Source organism: Cnephaeus nilssonii, assembly GCF_951640355.1.
Source record: "Cnephaeus nilssonii genome assembly, chromosome: 3".
Classification (NCBI taxonomy): domain Eukaryota; kingdom Metazoa; phylum Chordata; class Mammalia; order Chiroptera; family Vespertilionidae; genus Cnephaeus; species Cnephaeus nilssonii.
Genome location: NC_137074.1, coordinates 53674206 through 53692605, shown reverse-complemented (window position 1 = coordinate 53692605; position 18400 = coordinate 53674206). Strand labels below are relative to the sequence as shown.

Here is an 18400-nt window from a genome sequence, read left to right as displayed (position 1 = left end):
CTGACAGAGCCAGCCTCACTAACACCTGCTGAAGGTGTGGAGCGATTGGGGGCCGGTGCCAGCAGCAGGTGCAAGCGGCAGCTGCTGCCCCGATCACCCCTCAGGAGCAGGGGGAGATGGAGAAGCCCTCAGGGGCTATCAGGGTCGGCAGCCACCGCTCATACCTGTTGATGGCGCCGAGAGATTGGAACCGGTGATCGGGACTGGCACCAGGCACCAGCAGTGGGCACCGGCAGCGGGTGCAAGCAGCGGCTCCGGCACCGGCTGTGGGTGCAAGCAGGGCTGGCGCTGGCAGCCAGTGCAAGCCCTGGGCGGGACCACGGTGCGCAGGAGCAAAGAATTTTCAGTAACCACCAGAGGCTCACCCTGATGGCAGCAAACTGCACCCCATCTTGGTCTGGTGCCCCCGCTCACCTGTTCCACCATCCCGCCACAGCTGAAGCCTGCCATGTTCCACACACGCCCCCTGGTGGCCAGCACATGTCATAGCGACCGTTTGTTCAGTTGTTTGGTTATTCCAGTTGTTCCGCCATTCAGTATATTTGCATATTAGCCTTTTATTATATAGGATGGATGGATGGATGGATGGATAGATAGATAGATAGATAGATAGATAGATAGATAGATATAGGTATAACAAAAATAACCACTGGACAATGAAGCCTATTGTCTTCATATTCAGAAGTATTTTATGATTTGCTTATAATTAAAATTATCAAGTTTATGCATATTAAAAAAATTAGAGGCCCAGTGCACAAATTTGTGCACGGGTGGGGTCCGGCTGGCCCCAATCAGGGCGGATGGGGGCTGTGCCTGTCAGGAGGAAGAGATAGCAGGAGGTTGGCCAGCCGGCCTGTCTGGATCAGGGCCCGATCAGGGCTGGACCAGCTGGGGAAGGGGCCGAGGGCAATTGGCTGGCAGGCCTTGCCCCCAACTGGGGTTGGGGGGCTGATTGGGAGCATGGCCGGCCATATGGAGGGGCTGTGGGTGGTGGGCCGGCTGGCCCGTCCCTGAATGGGGTTCGTGGGGGTTGCCAATCAGGGGCCAGCGGCCTTGGGGGAGGAACCATGGGTGGTTAGCCAGCCAGCCCTGCCCCTGATTGGGGTGGAGGGGTCCATCGGGGGCATGGCCGGATGAGGGGAAGGGCTGCAGGAGTTTGGCGGCCCAGCCCCACCTCCTATTGGGGTGGGGGGTGTGATCAGGGGCGGGCCTATTGTGGTGGGGCAGGCTGATGGGGGCACGGCTGGCCAGAGGGGAAGGGAGGGGGCGTTTGGCCAGCAGGCCCGGCTCTTGATTGGGGTGGGAGAGTCTGATCAGGGGCAGGCCAGCAGGGGGTAGGGGCCATGAGGTTGGCCGCCGGCCCCACCCCATGTTGGGCTGGTTCACTGGCCACAGTGGGTGTCATAGCGACCAGTTGTTAGGTTGTTAATGGTCTTTACGGTAGCTGCCTTTTTATATAGATTAGAAACATTGACTTTTTCTAATATGTCCGTCTACATAACTTGAATACCAAAATAATGAAGTCTCAAAATCATCACTAGTAGATTTACTTATCATGCTACAAATGCTAAAATATTGCCACTTTTTAGATATTGGACAAGCTCACACCATTCCACTATTTTCTATGGGTATTCAATTCACAGGAGCAGTTTATTAGAAACTGAGAATTAAAAGATCTAAGCTCAAGCTGAAACTGGTTTGGCTCAGTGGATAGAGCGTCGGTCTGTGGACTGAAAGGTCCCAGGTTCGATCCGGTCAAGGGCATGTACATTGGTTGCAGGCACATCCTGGGTAGGGGGTGTGCAGGAGGCAGCTGGTGGATGTTTCTCTCTCATCGATGTTTCTAGCTCTCTATCCCTCTCCCTTCCTCTCTGTAAAAAAAAAATCAATAAAATATATATTAAAAAAAAAAAAAAAGATCTAAGCTCAAAAAGTGACTGCTACACACAAGTCTTGAAAAGCTGTGTCTCACTTAACTAAGATGTAAATAGAGGGGTTGAACTGAATGCTCTATAGGCTCATTTAGCCTAAAAGTCTGCATTTTAAGTAAATTTGATTTTCTATTTCAACTCCTGGCTACTTCCTGTTGGAGCTATGAATAAAATGGTTAAAAGGCAGTTACAGAAATGCATTATGAGTCTAGATTGATTTACCAATTTAGTTTGGCATGTAGCTTTTTAAACCCTAAAAATTATAAATATAATTCTTACCAAGTTTTTTGTTACATAGTACAATCTAAAAACCACAACTCAATTTTTACAGCTAAGAATAAATCATGTGAGACCTGTAACATTTTATTTGTTAAAAATGAACAGCTTCAGAATAGATCTAAATGTAACTTTTCCAAAAAACACTAAAAAGTACAGTGTAAAGCATCTCCTCATTAAATATAAACTTTCATTTTGTGATGCACTGCATCAATGTTTTGCATACACCTTGATGCAAAGGAAATTTTAAGTTGCATCTTATTTAAAAAATAAAACTTTAAGAACCGAAAAAGGATGACAACAACCACATTCTAAGAAAGAAAAATTTCCTCCAACAAAGCATACTCTTTTGTTTATATATAACATATTAGCACTGAAGAATTTTAATTTAGTTGTAACAAAAGCAAAATTTTATATTTAAAAAGAAAATGAAATTACAGATGCATGGAGAGCAAAAGTTTAATATACCAACAATACTGTGTTGTGGTTTGATGTACTTAATGTCAATACTTGGGGCAATTTTTAAAGTTTACCCAAAAAATGCATTAATAATAGCTCTGTACAATATTTAAAATAACAAGAAAATGAAAACATCTTTATACCATATTTTCACAAACTGTTCTAAAGACAGCAAACTGCTCAGTTGTTTATCCTTGGCTTTAAAATAAACTACTGGTAATTCTAAACCAATCTAAAATGTATTGTTAATGAATCAAATCTAAGCATTTATCCTTGCAAAAATGTTTTGCAATGAGTGAGGCATTGGCCTAAGGAGAGACTAAAGTTTATTTTCAAATTGTGTAACTGGCTTCCAATAATCCCTTATCAGTAGACTTACTGGCAAAATACCAGATATTAAGGATCAGATTTAATTCTTTGGTAGAAGCATGAAATTGTTTCTGAGAGCTTTCCGTGGCTAGCATAAACCAAGTAACCCAAGGAGCATGGGAGACAATAATGAAGTCTAGTATAGTATACAATGCAAGGCAGGCAGGAGCCATAACTTAACGTTTTGTTTTTAAACAGGGAAAACCAACACTAATAATACACTCTAGGGAAGGAAACTAACACCTACTTAGAAGCTTTAATATTATATCAAACCAAAAGATTAATCTTCAAAATGACTAAATATATAACTGGATATTTTGTAGCATTTTGGCATTATACTGTAACTTGTAGTATACAACAATCTGAGGACTCTTAGCACTAGCTTGGCACAACTGACTAACTCCTCCTATCCCTCGAGAGTGTGGGGGGAAATAATATTTTTCTCACCATAAATGCCTCAATTTTATGCAAGTCAGAGTGAAAGGTATAAAACAAGGTTACAACATAAGTATATTATCACTTTGCATTTTTTTCTTTGTGACATATACAAGTATATTTTTGTTTTTGGGTCTATATACTGTTTAATTTAGCAAGTTTAATGCCTATAAAATTTAACTTTTCGAATAAGAAGAGTATAGGACTTTATAGCTTTTAATTTTATCATCAAAATATCTAAGGGACTCAATCCACTTTAATAATTATAATTTTTCTAAGTATCACCTGAAAAACTCTTTGTGAACACTAGACTCAAGACTACACTAAATCCAAACAGTATACCTATGACCTGGGTTTTAAAGTTTTTCACCACAGTAACCTGCCTTCAACCTGCTACTTCCTCTCATGCTTTCTTCATTTACTTACAAAAATTGTCAGATTTTTACATTGGACTTTCTCCTCCAAGGCTCTATTAGGCATCTCTGTAAACAATGCATTTATTGCCTTCAAAGAGCAACATTTTAAACTGAGACTTATGCTAGAGTCACCTTTCTTGTTAAAATTTCAACTTTAAAGATTTATAACTCTGGAGCATTAGCCTAACTGTTAGGCCCTAACACTATCTGAAAAATGAACCAAGTTCCAAATCTTCCCATAAATCTTAAAACCCAAAAGTAGAATTCTAAGTTTTTAAATATCTCTAATGAAGGAAGTCAACTGCACTTATTACAACAACACTATTAAAGGATAAGGGACAGGAACAAAAGGACCTACTCATATTTCTGAAGACCAAGATTTACCATGGCAAAGTACAAAAAGTGGGCAAAGGAGATGAGATCCTAAATACCACTATCATAAAAATAATTTTTGTCTTTCTGTCTTTCTGCTGTATGAGGAACCAAAGAAGTCAACTAGAGAATTGTTCCATCTGGCTCAACCAAGAAATCTTTAACAACAGATAAGCATATTCCCTGCTATTCTTTCAGGGCATTATTTATACATGTTAAAAAAAAACTTCAAAAATAAAAGGAGTATTTAGCCTTGTGAATATTTTGAAATAAAGTTTCTTGAATTTCTGTGATAAACTCTTCAAGCAATTCAACTTTTTTAACAGAGTCATCACTCAAAAGTCCCTTTAAGATGGGTTCTATCCCACGGTTACAAAGCGGCTTCCTCCTTTGTTGAATGTGAGAGTGGATCTTTGTTCCTTTAGGATTCCAAATCGCTCATTCAAAGTCATCCCTGTCTGGAAAAAACAAAACAAAAATTAATAACTTGACTGTAAGCCATATTTACTTTGAAATAATGTGATAATAATGGTAATTCATAGTAATAATAGCTAGCATTTCCTGAATATTTATATGTATGAACTTTAATTCTAACAAAAACCATTTAAAACAGGTGAATTTAGTGATGTTTTGAGAAGTTAGTTAACTCGCCTACTTGGATGTTCCAAAATTTAAACCAGGAAGTTTAACTCAGAATCTCTATCTCCTAACCACTGTAATGCCTACATTATACATAGAACACCTATACTATAATGCCTACAAGTCATACACCCAAAGATTTCTCTATCTGAATTATTTTTAGGCTCTGCAAACATTGCCATCAATTCTAGTGATGCCTCTGGTAAAAGAAGTTGTTTAGTCTTGTGAATATTTTGAAATAAATTTTCTTGAATTTGAGTTCTTGAATTTTTGAAATATTCTCAAATCAAATCAAAATCTGGTTTTTGATTAACAACAAAAAGTACACCCAAATTATATTCACCACTTCTGAAAGAAAAGTAACAACAATGAAAAAATAAAGTAAAAATAAGCAAAATAAATTTGGTCAAATATTTGTCTATACTTCATACCTTCAATTCCAGAGATTTTTTTTATGTCAATAGATACAAAAAAGCATTTGACAAAATCCAACACCCACTCAGCAAATTATGAATAGAAAAAAATTCCCTAAATCTGATACACAGAATCAACTAAAAACCTACTGCTAACATCATACTCAATGGTGAAACATTTAATGCTTTCTCCTCAAGCCTGGGGACAAGGCAGGCATACATGCTCTCACCACTTCTATTCAACATTGTACTGAAGGCTAGCCATTATAACAAATAAGAAAAAGAAAAGGTTTAAGGACTGGAAAGGAATTTGTAGAATGACATAATTTGTTTACATAGAAAATCCTAAGTAATCGACAAAATTACAAAAATAAGCAAATTTTAAGCAAGATCACAAGATTCTAGGTTACTACACAAATTATCAAAACCACGTGAGATATACCACCTTGCATTTGGATGGCTTCATATGTATATATGCAAATGAAGATAGTAAGTGTTGGTGAGGATGTGAAGAAATTTAGAACCCTCATACATGCTGGTAGCAATGTAAAATAGTGTAGCCACTTCTGGAAAACAGTCTGGCAGTTATTCAAAAAATTAAACCTTGAGTTATAAGGTGACCTAGCAATTCCATTCTTAGGTATTAACCAAGGAGAAATGAAAACGTAAACTCATACCAAAACTTGTAAACGTTCAAAGGAGCATTATTCACAATAGCAAACATATGGAAACAACACAAATGGACATTAACTGATAAATGAATAAAATATGCCATATCCATAAGATGGAACATTATTCAGCAACTAGAGGCCAAATGCATGAAATTCGTGCAAGAGGCTTGGCCCTCACAGCCCTGGCTTTGTCCAGGACGATATCTGGAAGGTTGTTTGGCTGTCCGGTCTAATTAGCATATTATGCTTTTATTATTATAGATTATTATTATAGACTAGAGGCCCAGTGCATAAATTCGTGCATGGGTAGGGTCCCTCAGCCTGGCTGGCGATTGGGGTATCTTGCCCAGTTCTGATCAGAGCCGATTGGGGCCAATCAGGAGATTCCGAATGGGGCGATTGGGGCTGGCTGGGGGGAGGGGCCGTGGGAGGTTGGCCGGTTGGGGGGAAGGGTCACAGGAGGTTGGCCGGCTGGGGGGAGGGACTGTGGGAGGTTGGCCGTGGGAACGCACTGACCACCAGGGGGCAGCTCCTGTGTTGAGCGTCTGCCCCCTGGTGGTCAGTGCATGTCATAGCGACAGGTTGACCGGTTGTTTGGTTGTAATGGTCGCTTAGGCTTTTATATATATAAATTAAAGAAATGAAATATTGATACACTATGAGTGAACCTTGAAAATACTATGCTGGTAAAAGAAGCCAGCCACAAAAGAGCATCCTATATAATAAAGAGGTAATATGCAAATTGACCGTCATGCCCTCGCACAAGATGGCTGCCCCTATGTGGTCACAAGATGGCTGGCAGGGGAGGGCAGTTGTGGGCAATCAGGCCAGCAGGGGAGGGCAGTTAGGGGTGACCAGGCCAGCAGGGGAGAACAGTTAGGGGCGACTGGACCAGTAGGGCAGCTGGGGGCGACTGGGCCAGCAGGGGAGGGCAGTTGGGGGCAACCGGGCCTGCAGGGGAGGGCAGTTGGGGAGGACTGGGCCTGCAAGGGAGGGCAGTTGGGGGCAACCGGGCCTGCAGGGGAGGGCAGTTGGGAGCGACCAGGCCAGCAGGGGAGGGCAGTTGGGGGCGATTGGGTTGGCAGGGGAGCAGTTAGGCATCGATCAGGCTGGCAAGGGAGTGGTTAGGGGGTTATCATGCTGGCAGGCAGAAACGGTTAGGGGCAATCAGGCAGGTGAGCAGCTGGGAGCCAGCAGTCCCAGATTGTGAGAGGGATGTCTGACTGCCGGTTTAGCAGGGATCGGGCCTAAACCGGCAGTCGGACATCCCCCGAGGGGTTCCAGATTGGAGAGGGTGCAGGCTGGGCTGAGGGACACCCACACCCCCATACATGAATTTTATACACTGGGCCTCTAGTGTATTATGAAATGTCCAAAATAGGCAAGCCTATAGAGACAGAAGTAGATAAATCAGTAGATTTATAAGGTTGAGGAGACTTAGGACCCTCTATTTAATTCATTATACAACATTTGTTAACTAAAATATTATCAGTGAATGGCCCAAAGAAATAACAGGGGGAAAAATTTACCTGTTTTCCAACACTATTTATATCAAATTGCAGGGGAACACCTTTAGGGACTTTCTTTACATCAGATTGCTCCCGTTTTGCCAAGAATGAGGGTACAGCAGTACGAGTTAATTGTGGTTTCTGAGTTCTATTAGAAAAAGATTAAAATGAAATTAGGTCAACTTAACAATCAAAAGAAGAAAAATAAAATCATTTAGTACATAAAGCCATCTTGACTTGTACACATGTTCAAATATATTAGGGCGACTATTTTATTTGTGTTTACAAAAAAAGGTATGGTTTTTGACTGACTAATCTAGAGAATAAAATATATATAGTCACTCATAGACTACCTCTTTAAGTAGAACTATAAACTTTTCAACAATTTGGAATGATTAGTGATTTCCAAGTCCTGGTCTTCTACTAAAATAAAACAACCTCTGAAGTCTTATTAAAGACCTATCTTATATTCTTTCTTCCATTTCAGTCATTAAAATGGCTACATAGAGCAAAAACTCCATAAGTTTAGAAAGTTTATAATGCAATAAATATAATGGAATGGTTAACTAAATTAGGGTTAACTAGATAAAAGAACACACTATGACTTTTAAAAAGAAAGTACTTTTTTTTAAAAAGGTACTTTAAAATATACTGGGAGGAAGGGAGCAAATAGGTATAGTATTATCTCATTTACTATTACACAGTAAAATAGATGTATCTAACATTTTTTATAAACTTTTATTTATTTAAAATGTTTTTATTGATTTTAGAGAGAGGGAGACAGAGAGAGAGAGAGAGAGAGAGAGAGAGAGAGAGAGAGAGAGAGAGAGAGAGAGAGAGAGAACATTAATGACAGAGAAACATCGATGGGCTGCCTCCTACACAACCCCCCTTACTGGGAATTGAGCCGCAACCTGGGCATGTGCCCTGACTGGGAATCAAACGAGCAACATCTTGATGCATAGAACAACGCGCTCAACCAACTGAGCCACACCAGTCAGGACCATGCACCAAACTTTTAAAATAAAAATATTGTTAAGAGTGGTTACCTTGGGGCTGTAGAACCAGGAATCAAAGGCGCTTTTACTTTTATACTATTTTATTTCTATTTTGTACATCAAGTATTACTTTTATCCTTGTCTCAGTTTATCCTAACTTGGACATCACACTCCGAGCAGGAATCCAGTAGTTTTCTATTATTTTATATACTGAGAGATTATAATTTCTGCAAAATAAAGAAAAGACTTACACTGGGCACTGCACTGCTCCAGGGTTATCAATGGATACAGTTAAAATTCCTCCATTTGTGGTGGAAGTCCGCCATCTAGTTTCAAAATACCAAAAACTTCATTAGAATATAGCCATTACTTTTTCTTACCTTTTTAAAAATACAGCATCTTGGGTGTAGGAACTGGATGCTTTATTAAATATTTTTCAGTGTAACAAATATATGCACATTAAAAAATCAACTACAAAAAGGTTTTTAATGAAACGTAACCGTCTTTCACCCCACTATTTTTCCCCTTCTTGTTCCCTAGAGGCAGTACTTTTAACCTTTCCTGTTTTTACTGCTTTGCTGGTTCCCTCCAATTCATTAAACAAGATGCTTGTGTAATATATATATTTTTAATCAACAAATTTTGCATAAGCATGTTTTATTTATTTTTTTAAATCTTTATTTTTGGAAGTAATACATATGTTCCCTCATCACTATTCTTTAGTTTCTCTACCTAATTCTAAATATTTTGATGGCGATATCACTACTTTACTTCCATCATAGCTTTAAATATACATAAACATCTTTCTTTCAGTAGTATCGCTTGATAACCTCCCCTCCTCTAAGAATAGAGGGACTACTATTCTTAATATAAAAGAATAGTAGTCCCTCTATTCCTTCCTTCCACCTCTTCTCCCACTTTGTACCTCCCACTTTTTGTCAGCTCTACTTCTATATTTATGTTAATAAGAATCAGACATTTACATTATATTCTGTTACCAAATTAAGAATTTTGTGCTTTGTTCCATAGGTTGATTCTCAAAGTTCAAAACAAATGAACAGTATTTATATTATAATTATGTTAAATATTATTCATGTAGAAGCAAATAAGCTATGATTATTTTCTTCCTTATGGTTACCAATGTCGTGTCTCCTGTGCAAAAGAATACTGCCAACATCAAGTTGAAATAGTTTCCTTATACTCAAATCATACCCCATATTGGTTGGCATCATACCATGACCATGTTTTGTTTTCTAAAAAGTAGCTACAAATAGTTTAATCTCAAAACTTGATCATACTGATAGAACTAGAATGTTGTAAGTCATACTTGGGAAGTGCAATTCTGACCAAAAAAAATTTTTTTAAACCTTAATAGGGGTAATGGGGAAAAAATATGTGAAAAAAGAAAATATTCTATTGTTCTTAAGGGTTTACAAATTTTAAAGCTCTCCTGTATTTTCTTCTATTTATTCCCTGAATAGATTCATTTGTATAAAAGCAGTTATAGAAAATAAAGGAATGTTTCATTAAAATGGAGCTTAATAAAAATTAAAAATAGAGAAATGTATTTGGTGCTAAAACTTTTATACACTGACATGTGAAAATACAAAAGATTTTGGGAGGAAAAAGAGCAAAAAATGGTTTATTTTGGGCTCAATGGTTAATTTACTTTAGGTCTCATTTAATTTCTTTTGGACTAGGGCACAAAGTAATTTGGGTAGCTAGTATTCTCGGAGTTCTGAAATGACACCTTGAAAAACAAATTGAAACTTACTGACGAGTTCTCTTTGCTACTACATCATCTAGCAGTTGTTCTGTGTTCAACTGGGCCTGAACCTGAAGGGGGAAAAAAAGCAGTAGATCCCACAGAAAGCAGAGTATTTGAACGCAAAGAACTATCCTCCAAACTTTATAACCCATTAAGATATGTATATGAATGTAGGAGGGGCATATGACTATTCTGGCAACACCTCTTTGTTAGGGTTCTGCATTAGAACAAGTAGTAAAAACAGGTTTATTCCTACATAACAAGTTAAATTCTTGTAAGTCTAGAGGCCCAGTGCATGAAATCCGTGCACTGGGGGGGGGTGTCCCTCAACACGGCCTGCGCCCTCTGGCAGTCTGGGAGCCCCATGACCCATCGCCCCGCAGAGGGAGGCCCTGTCCACCTGCTGGTCGGTGGCCTGGCCTCCCTCTTTGGGGAGATCAATTGCAGAGCCCCCCATCGCGGAGGCCCCCCCAGCCCTGATCTACCGCTCCACTGGCTGGTGGCCTGGGCCTCCCTCTGTGGGGCAACTGTGGGGCAAAGGCAGAGCCCCCCCCCCAACCAATTGCATCGCACCCGCCTTGGCTGGCCTGGCACCAGTGACGGCTGTTCTGCTATTTGGGCGTTTGGTCGATTTGCATATTACACTTTTATTATTATAGATAGATGGTGTTATTAAGGACAACAAGAGAGAATTGGGGGCAGGGAGGAACTAATCTAATGTCATGTTCTCCATATCCAAACCCAACCCCTACACTTCAACCATGGGCCATCCCTATGATTGAGGATTACTAAAGATAGATGTTCAGGATCCTTTGTTTGGGTAAAAAGAAAACACAACCAAGGGTTTTTATACCTTCAGGCCTCTTCTGAAAAGAAAAGTTGCTTGACGAGTGTCTTTCTGATGACTTAATTTATTTACACTCCTGGGATAATTGGTTGGGATGTTATTTCTGCAATGAAAACATATATGCATGAATAGTCTCAGCCATTTAACAACATTCAAATATCCTGAGAAAACAATAAGCAAAAACAGTTTAATTCATTGCCTAAAAATGTGAGAATACACTAAATATAAAGACTCTGAATTTATCAGAAACTATTGAGATTTGATTTACAAATATCTCCCTCTGGTCCGGCTGGCATGGCTCACTGGTTGGGCATCGACCTATGAACCGGGAGGTCACAGGTTCGATTCCAGGTCAGGGCACATGCCCTGGTTGTGGGTTCGATCCCCAGTAGGGGGTGTGCAGGAGGCAGCCTATCAATGATTCTCTCTCATCACTGATGTTTCTCTCTCTCTCTCTCTCTCTCCCCCTTCCTCTCTGAAATCAATAAAAATATGTATTAAAAAATTTGGTGAGCCGAAACTGGTTTGGCTCAGTGGATAGAGCGTCGGCCTGCGGACTCAAGGGTCCCAGGTTCGATTCCGGTCAAGGGCATGTACCTTGGTTGCGGGCACATCCCCAGTAGGGGGTGTGCAAGAGGCAGCTCATCGATGTTTCTAACTCTCAATCCCTCTCTCTTCCACTCTATAAAAAAATCAATAAAATATATTTTTTAAAAAATTGGTGAAAGATTTATTTACAGGGTTAATACAAAGAAAATCACACCTAGGCACATCATAGTCAAATTGACTGAAAATAAAATCTTTTTTTTTCCAATATTTTTTTTTATTGATTTCAGAGAGGAAGGGAGAGGGAGAGAGAGAGAGTAACATCAATGATGAGAGAGAATAATTGATCAGCTGCCTCCTGCATGCCCCATACTAGGGATTGAGTTCGTAACCTGGCATGTACCCTTGATCAGAATCGAACCTGGGACCCTTTAGTTCACAGGCCCACTGAGCCAAACCTGCTAGAGCTAAAAAGAAAATCTTGAAAAATAGCATCTTTTTCAGTTTTCCTTTCTCACTTAAAAACCTTTACATATTAACATAAATCACAGAGAAACTTCTATCTTTCACTGCTTGTTCTTTCACACACAGAACAATGTAATCTCTTTGTAGTTTCTAGAAAAAGTTGGTAAAATATGAGAAAACAAATTTTTATATTTATCTTTTTAAAAAGATTGTTAAAAATTGATTTTTAGCCCTAGCTGGTGTGGTTCAGTGGATACAGCGCTGGCCTGCGAACTGAAGGGTCCCGAGTTCAATTCCAGTCAAGGGCACATGCCTGAGTTGCGGGCTTAATCCCCAGTGGGGGGCGTGCAGGAGGCAGCTGATCAGTGATCTGTCTCATCATTGATGTTTCTATCTTTCTCTCCCTCTCCCTTCCTCTCTGAAATCAATGAAAATGTTTTAGAAAAACTGATTTTTAAAGAGAGGAAGGCAGGAGGAGAGAGAAACATCAATCGGCTGCCTCCTGTACACCCTCTACTGGGGATCAAGCCCACAACCCAGGCATGTGCCCTGACCAGAAATCAAACCTTTTGGTGCACAGGACGATCCCCACTCAACTATGCCACACTGGCCAGAGCTCTACTTATTTATTTTTACAAATAAATGCTGAAATGTTGCCTAATCTTACCTCCAATCTTAGAGAGGCTCAAATGCAAATTTCCCTATCTAGCCCAATTAATATGGGCTCATTAATGACTCATGTAATTGATAAATTATTATATGATAAGTTCCCCTTTTCCAATAGGTACTACCAAATGATTCTCAAAAGAAAACAATATAATATTTAAGTAAAAGTGCAATTCCAGCCATTCCATTTATACAAAGACTTCATTTAAGGGTTCTTTTATTTTGAATTATCTTCTATAAAAGATGAATAAATAGTATTTGAAACTGAAATAATAAGGAAACATCACAGCTTGTCAACTTCCTTTAGTACACTTTATCATAATAGAGACCAGAATGCCATAACAATAGTTCATCATTTTTAAGTTCTTATGTCTTTCAATTTCATATAAAAATAATTTCACCTTAAAAAGCATCCATACAGAATTCTTTCTCGTTAACTTTTTCCACAAATAATATACACTATTCTTTTAAGAGCCTTTGAGACTGAATAACAAATTCAGCTTTTAGAATTCCCAATTTTGAATAATTATTTACCAAAACAATTCACATTTTGCAATGTTATTCTATGTGTCAAGAACAGCAGAGAAGCAGAATGCTGTTTTTTTTTAAAAAAAGTTTACAATTAGTTAAATTCATCAATAACTGCATCTAAGAAATAAGAAAAGTTATTTGCTTCCATGTTGGATGATCAGATAAACACCCCAAATAGCTACCTTGAAAATGACCAGGTAACTGTAAGAATCACTGAAAATTCATTCCTTCGAACACTTAGGCAAGAAGTATATCTTTATTTATGCAGGATAACATTATTGTCTTATATTTGAGTACTTACTTTCTATTTAGCTGGTTAGGTCTCTTAAGAACTGCAACTGGTTTTCTCTGCACTTCATTTTGTCTCAGAAGGTTTGCCTTCCTTTTTAACGCTGGAAAATATCGTTCTATATTCTTTCAGAAGGCAAGAAACTATGTTAATCGGATTGTTTTTTACTCTATACCCTATTGCAATAAACATTTCTGAGGCAGAATGGACAAGGACTGACCACTGCTTTGATGTGCAGGTTACAGAAACAGAGAAGCTGCAACAACTTGAATATTTCCAGTCTAAGTGACTGAAAAGATAACCACATTATACTCAAAATACTTGCAACAAAAAGAGAATTTGGACAGAAAAATAACTTTTATCTATTTTGGATCTGTTCAGTTTGAAGTGCTGTGGGATGTACAGGTGATGGGGAAACATGGATCTGGAGCTCAAGAGAAGAATGAGAGCCAGAGATGTAAATTAGGGAATCATTTATATAAACATGATTTTGGATATCAAGTAAAGGGATAAGAGGGGTAAGTTCCAAAACAAATGTGCGAAAAAGAAAAAAGAAAAAAAAAAAAGAGGCTGTAATAGCAAAGAAGCCTAAGTAGAAATGGCTACAGAGAAAAAATAAATCAAGAATATTCAATGTCACAAAAAACAAGCACATGAAATGTGCAACAACAATTTTTTTTAACTTCATGAAGTACTAAATGATTTAGTATTACGAGTCAAGTTAAAAGTTCTACAAAACATACCCCCAGCTTTATGAAGTTCTGAATCTAAAGAAAAAAATTATACAATTGATACTGACATTCTATATCCCAAGAGAAGAATCCTGACTGGGCCAATTTTTACTTCTTGATAGATATTTTAAGTTGATTTTCAAACCAAAAAGGAAATTCATTCTTAGACACAACCCTGCCCCTCTTAGCACAACCATTTGCTCTATTTACATTACTAATATTTAGTAGTAATATTTAGTAGTAATGTAAATGAGTTTGTTATCTTTCCCACTTAGTTCTTCAATTCATAGGTAAGAAAAAAGTACATTTTTATTGAAATAAAACATTAATTTATCTGACTCAGCATTAAGCCTTCATCATCCTACCTTGTCACTTAGAGGCGGTCGATTCATAGGACTAATTCCTTTTCGAATTCCAGTTGTTTTCCTAGCTGCAAGACCAGTGATAACTCCATAAGAACGTCTCTTCCCAGGCATGATTCTTCCTCTACGGCTCAGATTATTCTTACCAAAACCTGTAAGGGGGCGGGGGGGAGAATGCAACTGAGAGGCACAAAGGTCACAAGATATTCTACAGTATTATTATTTATACTAGAGGACCGGTGCACGAAATTCGTACACGGGGGGCGGGGGGGAGGGTGTCCCTCAGCTCAGCCTGCACCCTCTCCAATCTGGAACCCCTCGAGGGATGTCCGACTGTTGGCTCCTAACCGCTCACCTGCCTGCTTGCCTGATTGCCCCTAACAGCTTCTGCCTACCAGCCTGATCACACCCTAACCACTCCCCTGCCAGCCAGATTGCCCCTAACTGCCCTCCCCTACTGGCCTGGTCACCCCTAACTGCCCTCCCCTGCAGGGCTGGGTCCCCCCCCAACTGTCCGCCCCTGCAGGCCTGGTCCCCCCCACCAAACTGCCCTTCCTTGCAGACCTGGTCCCTCCCAACTGCCCTCCCTTGCAAGCCATCTTGTGGTGGTCATCTTGTGTCCACATGGGGGCAGCCATCTTTGACCACAGGGGGTGGCCATCTTGTGTGTTGGAGTGATGGTCAATTTGCATATTACTCTTTTATTAGATAGGATATATTTCTTTTGAGTTACATAAAATATCTCATTTTTAAAGAGGCAATAAGTTGCACTGGAAAGGATTCTGTTGCAGAAAAAGACTATTCCTTTCTATCTCTCTTTTTCTCTCTGGCTTTGCTTTCTTAACAAGATAGCCTCAACTTTCCCTGTACAATATTTTAGCCACTAACTACATGTGGGTATTGAAGATTTGAAAAATGACTAGTCTAAAATGAGATGCAACAAAAGAATGTACAGTTTCATTAATAATGTGGCTCACATTTTATTTCTGTTGACAGCACTGACCTAAAGTGGAATCACTATCTTTACCTCCCATTTACTTACTAGCTTGCAATCTGCCTTCTTCATTTTCAGTCCTACTGTATTCAAACTGTTTTTGCTAAAGTCCCCAGTGAGTTCCAATGGACATATTTTCATCTCTGTGACTTTACTGACTTTGCTTTTCCATTATGTATCTTACTTATTTAAATATTTTCTAATTATGAAAAAGTAAACATGCTCACTGCAGAAACCTTAGAAACATATAAAGTACAAGTAAGAAAATAAGTTACCCATTATTCCACTACCTAGAGATAACCACTACTAACATTCTATGTCTGCCTAGTCTTTTCTTTATTTGTATATGTACATTTAAAAAGTTAACATCCTTAGTTTTAATTATTTTTAAGCAATTTCAAAGACTATCACATAAAGTAAATCATAATTTGTAGTACCAAGTGCTTACAAGGTGGACTGAGTCTTCCAGCAAACCCCATATCATATTCTAGGTACTATTCTGTAGTCTATATTCATACTATATTGTGACTAACATCCCAGATATTTAATATTCTTTTACTACATTATTTTTTAACTAGAGGCCCGGTCCATGAAAATTCATGCACTGGAGGGGGGTCCCTCAGCCCGGCCTGCCCCCTCTCACAATCCGGGAGCCCTCAGGGGTGGGAGGCGACTTGGTAATCAGGGGAAGGCAATCCCCCATCACACCTCTGCTGCTGCCACTGCCGGCAGTGCAAGCCTCGGCCGGCCCTGGGCGGCTGGGCAGCCGCCATCCAAGGCTTGCCTGCGCCTCGGGCTGGCCCTGGGTGGCTGGGGGGCTGAGGGGACTGGGGAACTCCAGAGGCAGGCGCACAGAGCGGCCGGGCCCACCTGCCACCCCGGCGGGGCTGAGGGGACTGGGTGCTGCCATGTTGTGGCTGTGGGCGCCACCATCTTTGAGGGCGGGGCAGTCAATTAGCATATTCCTTCCTTATTGGCTGTGGGTGCCGCCATCTTTGATGGATGGGGAAGTCAATTACCATATTCCCTCCTTATTGGCTGTGGGTGCCACCATCTTTGCGATGGCACGAGGGTCAATTAGCATATTCCCTCTTTATTAGATAGGATTGCAATAATAGTATAGATAACATTTTTATAGACATTCATGATTATTACCTCAAAATATAAACTTCCAGAGGTTGAAATAGTGTATCAAAGAGTAAAGCAAATTCTTAAGGATTTTCATTTATATTATAAAAATCCCCTCTAGAATGACTATATTTATTTATATTCCAGAATCATACAGGTGTCACTTTTTCCATAACATTGACTACTCTGAATGTTTTTTTTAATCTTTATCATTTAGTATTTTAAAAAATCTTATTGAAGTAAAGCTCAATGTATTTTGAAGTCCAGAAAGTAAATAAATAAAATCTTGTCTTACTTAGTAGTTTACTAATGAGAATGAACATTTTCCATGTATTTTTTGGCTATCTGTATTCTTCCATTCACGAACTGTCATGTTCATAAATCTAGCAATAAGTTCTAATTTCCTTCAATGCTTTGATAGAAGAATTACATTAAATTTACAATTAATTTTTCAAGAATTGATTTATTTACTAGTACAATATCCAGGAACATAGTATCTCTCTCCCGCTTTTCAAGTCTCCTTTTGTCACTAAATTGGTTCAGTAAGCTCCCCCCCCCCCATAAGTCTGCACATTTATTGTTAAGCTTATTGCTAGGTAGTTTATAGATTTTGTTGTCAATCACAAATAAATCCCTCTTCTAATAATAATTTTCATATTGTCATGCCTAGGATTACAGAAAACTATTGAGGTTTTATTTATTACCTTTTAATCAGCCATACCATTGAACTCAATTGTTAGTTTTAATAGTATTTCAAATTATTTTCTTGGAATTTCTAAGTGACAATCATATTACTCACAAATAATTGTCTTCTTCCTTCTAATAATTATACCCCAAATTCTTTGATTTCTTAATGCAACAGCCAGGAATTCCAGAGAGCTATACTAAGTAACAACCGTGATACTGGGCATTCTTAATCTTAATTCTAATTTTTGGGAAAATGTCTTTGGAATAGTATCCAGCATAATACCGGTATAATGTCTTTGGAATGGTATCCGGTGGGCTGCGAGGCTGCAGTGGGCACAGGAGCGGGTCACGGCCCATCCTCCGCTCCCCCGCCCAGTCCCTCCCGCCACGGCCCCCAGTCCCGTCTGCTGGCAGCCCTGCTCCCGCTGCCATTCCCACACACTGATGGCGCCAAGTGATTGAGGCTGGCACCAGCAGCAAGTGCGAGTGGTGGCTGCTGGCCCCGATCACCCTTCAGGAACAGTGTGAGGTGGAGAAGCCCTCAGGCGCAATCGGGGCCGACAGCTGCCACTTACACCCACTGCCGGTGCCGAGCGACTGAGACTAGTGCCAGGCACTGGCAGCAGATGCAAGCATTGCCTTCGGCATGGCTGCAGGTGCGAGTGGGGCTGGTGCTGACAATCAGTGTGAGCGGGGCCGTCGCCAGCAGCGGGTTCTAGAGGCAGCTGCTGGCCCTGATCGCCCCTTAGGAGCATGGGGAGGTGAGAAGCCCTGAGCGGCGATTGGGGCTAGCAGCTGATGGCGCAAAGTGATCAGGGCTGGCGCTGGGTGCCGGCAGCGGGTGCAAGCAGGGCCGGCAGCACGTGCGAGTGCTGGGCGGGACCGCGGTGCGCGAGAGC

The 18400-nt window shown here is 40.1% G+C and overlaps 1 protein-coding gene across 1 annotated transcript in view; it reads right to left on the bottom strand.

The window, feature by feature from the left end:
• Positions 1-2273: 2273 nt before the first annotated feature.
• FYTTD1 (forty-two-three domain containing 1) overlaps positions 2274-18400 on the bottom strand; it is a 38307-nt gene continuing 22180 nt past the window's right edge. The window contains exons 3-9 of the mRNA XM_079766423.1: positions 14696-14844; positions 13612-13724; positions 11109-11205; positions 10262-10323; positions 8739-8813; positions 7511-7637; positions 2274-4716 (exon numbers count right to left, since the gene is read on the bottom strand). Coding sequence (XP_079622549.1) covers positions 4618-4716; positions 7511-7637; positions 8739-8813; positions 10262-10323; positions 11109-11205; positions 13612-13724; positions 14696-14844 — 722 coding nt within the window. The 3' untranslated portion in view covers positions 2274-4617. The remainder of the gene's footprint in view (positions 4717-7510; positions 7638-8738; positions 8814-10261; positions 10324-11108; positions 11206-13611; positions 13725-14695; positions 14845-18400) is intronic.